The sequence below is a fragment of the Dipodomys ordii genome, unplaced genomic scaffold (assembly GCF_000151885.1).
Source record: "Dipodomys ordii isolate 6190 unplaced genomic scaffold, Dord_2.0 Scaffold1, whole genome shotgun sequence".
In the NCBI taxonomy this organism is placed as follows: domain Eukaryota; kingdom Metazoa; phylum Chordata; class Mammalia; order Rodentia; family Heteromyidae; genus Dipodomys; species Dipodomys ordii.
In genome coordinates this window covers 67339228-67347491 of record NW_012267217.1, presented here as the reverse complement: position 1 = coordinate 67347491, position 8264 = coordinate 67339228, and the positions used below count along the sequence as shown (strand labels likewise).

Genomic DNA, 8264 nt, shown 5'->3' with positions numbered 1-8264 from the left:
AATCTGCTAAAATTTGAGAAAGATAAAACATACTTAAGCTCAAAAATTTTGCAGGAAGCAAATGCTGTAAAAAGAGTCATTCTTTAGGGGCTAGGAAGGTGGCTCAGTGGTAGAGCGCTTGCCTTGCATGCCTGAGGCCCTGGGTTTGATTCCTCAGCACCACATAAGCAAAAAGAAAAAAGTCGGAAGTGGCCCTGTGGCTCAAGTGGTGGAGCACTAGCCTTGAACTGAGGGACAGCGCCCAGGCCCAGAGTTCAGGCCCCACGACTGGACCAAAAAAAAAAAAAAAAAAAAGTTCAGGGATAGTTCCCAAGCCCTGAGTTCAAGTCCCAGGACAAAACAACAAAAATAAGGAAACAGCCAGGGTCTTTCTAAGTCAGTGTCTGAATCTGTACTTACCTTTTTCTCCAGTTTGTCCTGTTCTCTGTTCTTGTCACGCTCGTGGTCCTTGGCGTGCTCCCCGTTTTTCACTCTCCGTCGCTCCCGGTCTTTTCCCTTGTCCCGGTCACGTTCTCGGTCCCTGTCTTTCAACCTCTCTTTTTCTTTCCCTCCCTCACTCCTCCTCTCTCTCTCTTTCTCCCGGTCTGCATCGCGGTCCCGATCCTTGTGCCCTCGGTCTTTGTCCCTGTCTCTGTCCTGCTTGGCCCTGTTTCTGCTTTTCTCTCTCTCCCCTTCTCGGTATTTGTCCTTGTCGGGATCCTCATGTCGGTCTCTGCCATTCTCCTTGCTCTTCTCCTTGTCCCTATCCTTCTCCCTGGATTTGGTTTCTTCTTTCAGTTCTTCCTTATGTTTTCCCTCTCTGCTTGTACTTCCATCCTTCATTTCAGAGTTTCTTTTATCCTAAAAAAAAAAAAAAAAAAGTACATACACATCACGTGTGCATTTTGTCTCCTAGATAAAGGGCTCAGTATTTGAAGATGTGCAGCCTGCAGCTCACCTCTTTATGCGCTCTGGACTCTTCCTCCTTCACATTCTTATTGTCCGGCTCCTGAGACTTAGAGGCCCTTGGGGCTCTTCCTCTCATGTCCGCCTTTTCTCCAGCTAAAACCCTCTTCACTGCATCGTCACTAGACAGCTGGTTGTCCAAATGCAAGCCAATGAAACGCAAGGTGAAAGTAAGAGTAATATGTAACAAATGAATATGGCATTTAAAGTAGTTCACTAAACAGATTTTCTGTTTACCATGATATTTTTTTTACAAGAAAGTGTTATCCCAGACAAAGCACAGCAGCTCTTGCTAGCACATGAACAAGGATCCACCCAGCTGAGAAGTCCCAGGTCATCTCTACCCAGCTGATGAGTTCCAGTACATCTCTGAGTGGATATGTGAGTAGATGCGTGGTCCCAGTTCATCTCTATGTGTAGATGTATGGTCCCAGTTCATCTCTACAAGTGGATATGTGAGTGGGCATATGGGCCTAGTCTATCTCTACGAGTGGATATGTGAGTGGATGGTTCAAGGGTAACAAAGCTGACTCAGAGAGCTCTACAAAAATTTTCTATTGCTAATGGGATCACAGAAGCTCAGCTGAAGGGCCTTAAGATATGATCCAATGACCTCACATCCACTAGGAAGCCACTACAAAAAAGAAGTATAAGAACTGGTGTGGAAGGAATCTAAAATGGTGCAGTTGCTAAAGAAAGCAGGATAGCAGTTCCTCAGAAGTTCAGACACAGAATTACCTGTATGAATTAGCAATTTTGCTCTGCATTTATACACAAAGAAAATGAAAACTGGTCTGATTTCCATACAATGTTTATGGCAGGATTAGCTTGGATAGGTAAAAAATGGAAGCAACCAACCCAGCATCCACTCATAAATTCATGTATCAGCAAAACATGGTCTGCCCCCACAAGAGAATATTGGCAACCTTGAAGAAGGGAGCAATCCTGGTATGCTAAAATGCAGGTCAACTTTGAAGATAAAATGCTAGTGAAATAAGCCAATCTTATAAAAGGACAGATACTACCACTTGTATGAGGTACCTGGGGTAGTCAAACTTACAGTGACAGAAAGAAAAGGGTGGTTACCAAGTGCTGGGACAGTTTTCTTCAAAGGTATGGAATCTCAATTTTGCAGGATAAAAACAATTCTGGCAATAGATGGTAGTGGCAGTTGTGTACCACTATGGACATGTTACACACCACAAGATTTAGTTATGTGAATTTTAACACAATTAAAAGGCAGGGAGGTGGATATGATTCAGTTTAAGCCTCATCAAATGCCTAAAGTCCTTCTGCAACATGCCTGACAAATACTCAGGTGGTTCAGGGTGCTAAGAACATCTTGTCAGCAGCCCTGCTCATCAACTCATCCTTTCCACAAAGGTGCACAAGTTACTACACACCAGCACCAGCTGTAAGGATCCAGGACAAGTTGACAACTGGAGGAGACAAACACTAGTAGACAGCCACACGCTCTGGAGACTGGAAGGGAAGAAGGGCCCCAGCCATCAGCAAACCTCACAGATTCCACAGAGCTGGCAGGTGAAGCTGGAGGAGGCAGGCAGCCAGGCCTGGAGAAATCAGTGGGCACTGAGACAAGGGTGTAAAGTGAGGGAGAATGCCCAGTGCAAAGGTCAGGTGGGTGCAATGACTGGAGTGGAATGGGGAGGAACTGAGTAGAATGGGTGAGAGGTAGGGCAGTGGATGGAGTGTGTAGAATAGGGTGGAGCTGGGTAAGGTGGAGTGGAGCTGAATGGAGTTGAGTAGAGCAGAATGAAGTGGAGTGGGTGTGCAGGGTAAGGGCAGAACCTGAAAGAAGCACCAGTGGGTCTCCAGAGGCCATGAGCCAGAGGTGGGACCAGCAAATGATACAGTAGGGAAAATCAGAGTCCAATCTGCCTTTCAGAAAGAGAAGCCACTTAAAGAATGAGGGGATGGGAGGCTAGGGACAGGGACTAGCATACTGGTAAAATCAACACCCGGATCTGGACCTAGATGACAGCAAGGCTCTCTTGAGACCTTCTGAAGCTAATCTGACCACTCACTACACACCCCACACCACACCTGCACCCATTTGGACACATCTAAGCCGAGGCTCCAGCAGGCACACGTCGGGCTGTGTCAATCACACTCCTGGTGAAGGCCCCTAAGGGGACTACTTGGCTTGCCATCAGGATGATGTCTTCCAACATCCAGGCAAATGAAGCCCAGGCTGGGCTAACCAGGAGGCTGAGGCCTGGCACCCACGTTTCCAGTCCACAGAGAGGGCACAGAAGGAACAAATCTACTCTCTGGGAGCCTTTGAAGGTGGCCCAGCTCTTTACCAGCAACAAGAGAGGCAGGGAGTCTAGGCAGGAGAAGAAGAGAACCCCAAGGAAGATGAGCAGCGCCTCTGTTCCCCAGCCCCAGTGGAACAGCCTGTCCTCAAAGGAGCCCCAGACCCAGAAGGAGAAAGGAGCAAGGCAGCTTCCAGCCAGCAGGCGGAAAACAAGTTCTGGAAAGTCCACGTTCCCACGTGCATAGCACACCTCAACATTTTCTCACACCTTTACAAATGGATAAAAAGTCTCCCAGACCTTTAAAAGGCTGGAGAATAGGTGGAAGAAAAGTTCCTCAACCTGCCAGAGACATTCCTTCATTCCTCCCTGAGTGCTGCCCCTCAGCTGGGAAGGGTGTGTGCAGTGGACTTGCCTGCAGCCTTACCTTGTTGAGACAGCACTTTCCAATTGTCTGAAGCAGTTCATTTGTTCTTTCAGGCTCAATTCCCATCACAATGCGGGCTGGTTTGACTGACAAGGGCTCTCCTGAAACCATCACAACCACGTCTATGGCCTTCTGTAAGAAGCTAATTTTTGCATCTTTATCCTGAAATGTTTCCATTTAAAATATACATATTATCAACATGATTTTTCTTCAGATTGTATGAAATATACACATTAAAATACTTGAGAGTCTGCATTATGCTCGGTATGTTCCATGGGCACAGAACGTATCCTCTTAATAGAAATGGATGACAATTTTAAAAACACTGACCTTTGGTAACACAACAAGAACTACTTACTAAAAGTTTTGATGAGCCGGTATTAACCTTTAAAATACTAATTCTGTTTTTGGCTGTTCTGTTTGATTTTTGAGGAAAGGTCTTGCTACATAGCTCAGGCTGAATTCAAACTCTTGATTCTCCTATCTCAGCCTCCTAAGTGCTAAGATTATGGGCTGTGCCACTACATCTGTCTAAGTCTGCAGGGTTTTTGTTTTGTTTTGTTTTTCTCCAATCTGTCTAAGTCTGCAGGGTTTTTTGTTTTGTTTTTCTCCAATATTTTTGCTTTGTTTTGTGTTTTGCAGGCTCTGGGACTTGAACTCAGGGCGTGGGAACTGGCCCTGAGCTTTGTTCAAGGCCAGTGCTCTACCACTTGAGGCACAGTGCCACTTCCAACCTTTTCTGAGTAGTTTGCTGGAGATAAGAGTCTCACAGACTTTTCTGCCCAGGCTGGCTCAACCCACCATCCTCAGATGTCAGCCTCCATATGCTAGCATTACAGGCTAGCTATCAGTTTTGGTTAGGTTTTTTGTTTGTTTTTGTTTTTATTTTTAGCAATAGTGGGGTTTGAACTCAGAGCCTCATGCTAGCTAGGCTAGCTCACTACCACTTGAGCTACACCTCTAGCCCAACTTTTGGCTGGTTATTTGGAGATGGAATCTAAACAAACTTTTCTTCCTAGGCTGGTTTCAAACCACGATTCTCAGATCTCAGCTTCTTGGGTAGCTGAGATTATAGGCATGAGCCATGAGCACCCTGTTCTAAGTCTGTTTTTCAGTAGATAAATTTAGCATGGCATGCAGATACCACAAACAAAAAAAAAAACTAAATGAAAAGGGTATACATCAGCTCACAAATTAATCAGTCTTGTATGCTAAACATCTATCAGCATATAAACAATACATGCCACAAGACGCAGTCTATAAACCAGAGATGTGGAGAGGATCCCACACTCAAACCTACCTTGACATTGTCTGACTTCATCTCGGCATCTGTGTAAAGGCCCTTCATGAAGCCAGTCATCCTAATCACCTTCAAAAGACAGAGAGAGGCCATCATGCAAATCTTGTAGGACAGCTACCTCACCAGCCTCACCCCTTAGCCCCCATGCAGGATGGTCAGAACTCAGGACTCCAGCCATTTGTTTCCTCAACACGCAAACTACCAAGCACACAGCACTATACCAGGCAGAATCCAGACAGAATCCAGAAAATAGCTAGGCAGTGAAGACCAAGACTACAGACACTAAGCAAGTGCTGAGGAAGCCCAAGGGAAGGGAAGAGCCAAGGGGTACCAAGAACACCTTCCCAGGAGAAATCACACCTAAACTGGGACCACATGCTAACAAGACAAGAGCCAGAGGAAGGAGCATTCAGGAAGCCCACAGCCAACAAGAGAAATCAATCATACAAGGCTGTGGTCAAGATGATTCTATTCAAGGGATGAGTGTGGGGCCACAGGAGCTTGGAGCACAGTCACGTGCAGCCTGATCTGGAAGCCCTTTGCAGTCATTCACAACCACAAACCCAGCAAGGGCTCCAGGGAGGCAGAAAGAGTTCAATGGCAGAGGATCTATCCTTGCAGCATTTCGCCAGCATCAGTTGCCATGGAGGTAACTGATTCCAGAAACAAAAGTAACAGCTTAGCCTGGATATCCAAAACTAGAAGCTCCAGAGGGTCTTCTCCTCACTTCTTAGGATGGTGGATATCCTATACCCCATCATTTTTGTTCATTCTCTCTCCATCCCCCCCCCACCCCCCAGGGCTCCTCCCTTCAGGCAATCTGGCTCTCTAATGGCCTCTAAAGCCAGCTTGCAGGCCAGTAGTTTTCTCTGTTCCTCCCCACATAAATAATCGGCCAGGGTCCTGGATTCCCTAGAACCAGAGGTTTTCCAAATGTAGTACATTAAACTGAGATTACACCTGTAATCCTAGCACTTGGGAGTCTGAGGCAAGAGGTTCACAAGTTTGAGGACAGCCTGAGCTACATATAGGACCCCATATCCAAAAAGAAATACATAAAAATTAAGTGCAGTAGGTTATTATAAAATGAATATAAATAGATAACAGCATTCTCTAAAAAATGAAACAGAACAGAAATCTCAGGTACATGGTATGTAGTAGGGACATACACACCTGAAAGTGTCCTAGGTCCACGAGAAAGCATATTTCTGTGAGGCGGTTTTAAAAACAAAAGACAGTCACATGCTACACCAGCCTTCTTCTCTGGACTCCAACTTAGACTTCATTTACATCACGATAATTTCTAATCTAGAAGATTTCATTCCAACATGCTACTTTGCTTGTTTGTTGTTGTTGTTGTTTTTGCTAAGCCTGGTTGCTGTCTCTGAGCTTTTGTGCTCAAGGCTAGCTTTACTACTGAAACCATAGCTCCACTTCAAGCTTTTTGGTGGTTAATTAGAGATCAGGGTTCACAGACTTTCCTGCCTGGCCTGGCTTCAAACCAAAATCCTCAGATCTTAGCCTCCCGAGTAGCTAGGATTACAAGGGTGAGGCACCAGTGCCCAGCACCTACTAGGTTTTATTGATTTGTTCTATTTAGAAGACAGGTAAAAATGACTATAAGATCATCCTACATGGGGCTGGGAAGATGGCTAAGTGGTAGAGCGCTTGCCTTGCATGCCTGAGGCCCTGGGTTAGATTCCTCAGCACCACATAAGCAAAAAGAGAAAAGCCGGAAGTGGCGCTGTGGCTCAAGTGGTAGAGCGCTAGCCTTGAGTTGAAGAGCTGAGGGACAGCCCCCAGGCCCAGAGTTCAGGCCCCACGACTGGACCCAAAAAAAAAAAGTTTAAAATAAAAAAATAAAAAGATCATCCTACATGTAATATATTCCTGGAGCTTGCTCTCTTTGTCCCTGCCTTGGAAAGTTTAAATTGTGAGCAGTAATTGCTAGTGACAAGATACATTAATGTCACAGAATGGAAGCTAATCTTGATGAAAGAAGTAATCATTCAGCTATACAATTAAAATTACCAAGACAGTAGCTTGAACAAGATAGAGACAGTAAAGAACTTCACAGAAAGCTCTCTATTATATGAAAATATTTTCCAATATTTCTAATGCCTTTATTGAGATGACAGTGTGTTTATACATTAGACACTGATTTCAGCATTAGATTAGGAAAAGTCTGGAAGAAGAGTCAATCTGCTCCTAATGAGACTATGTAGCTCTTTCTCTACCTGTCTACCTGGCCTGCAAAATTAGTTCCTACATGAGTGTTCCTCCTCCCTCCCACAGAGATGCTCTGCACCCAGCCTCCAGGTGGCCCAAGGGTCCCTACTGGGTGAGGCTTGCTCTGCCCTGCATGGGGCCAAACAGGACTAGTACAGCCTCAGCTGTGACAGGGGAGTTCACATGTGGGCTAATTCTTTCTTGCTCCCTCTGGTCACAGGGTGGTGGTGAGATGATGCTCCTTGGACAGTAGGTAAAATCCAGTGCATTTCTAAACACAATTAGTTTTAACGCAGGCAGGCACTCTCGCTGAGTACACATTACAAGCTAACACAGGATGGCCAAAATAATGAAGTTGTTTGGAGAAGAAATAGGTGCCCAGCCTTCCGAAAAGAGTGAGAAGTAACAGCTGAGGGACCAACACCGGGTACAATTGTGAGCTGGAGAGCCCGCAAGTTCAACCGACTCCTAAGTCCCAAGCAGCACCCTAAGTTCCGCAGTGCCCGGGGGGCATTGTCACCCCCTGTGACGGCCTTCCTGAGCTTGCCAGGACCTGGACAGACCCATTCAACAGTGAATGTTTGTTTTGCTATTTCTATGTACCTTCCAGCTCACCTCACTGGAGACAAACCAACAACAAAGTGTTGGTGTCTATCACGGGGGAATGCACCACCTTTCTAAGTGAGAGGAGTCCATTTAAGGCTAAGGCAGCCGTGCTGCTGAGCAACAAATACCAAACTACATTCTTAGGAGTTCTCCTGTCAGGTCGCCCCTACACACCAAAACACCTGCAGGTATTTATTACCCCCCCCCCAAATACCTCTGTGATGACCCGGCACGAGCAATGCGGAGAGAGGCCTGGGGAGAGGCAGCGAAAAAGGGTCAACTCGGTTCTCCCTGGATTAGGCCGCCCGGGAACCCAGCGAGAGCAACGCAACGGGCTGGGGTCGCTCGGCCGGCAGCAGGGCAGACGCAGGCCGGGAGGGGAAGGGGCCTGGGAGGCCCGAGGAGCCCCGGCCTCCCTCCAGGTGGACGCGAGGCGGGCGCGGAGCTGGGCCTGCCACGGGCCGGGCTGCGGGAGCGGGTT

At 46.6% G+C, this 8264-nt stretch overlaps 1 protein-coding gene across 6 annotated transcripts in view; it reads right to left on the bottom strand.

Moving 5' to 3' along the window:
- The window catches only part of Traf3ip1 (TNF receptor-associated factor 3 interacting protein 1), a 58156-nt gene extending 50154 nt beyond the window's left edge, over positions 1-8002 (bottom strand). For all 6 annotated transcript variants that reach the window (XM_013010771.1, XM_013010754.1, XM_013010763.1 and 3 more), the window contains exons 1-5: positions 7998-8002; positions 4949-5017; positions 3649-3810; positions 938-1075; positions 400-840 (exon numbers count right to left, since the gene is read on the bottom strand). In XM_013010771.1, the coding sequence (XP_012866225.1) occupies positions 400-840; positions 938-1075; positions 3649-3810; positions 4949-5008 (801 nt within the window). In that variant the 5' untranslated portion in view covers positions 5009-5017; positions 7998-8002. The remainder of the gene's footprint in view (positions 1-399; positions 841-937; positions 1076-3648; positions 3811-4948; positions 5018-7997) is intronic.
- Positions 8003-8264: the final 262 nt, after the last annotated feature.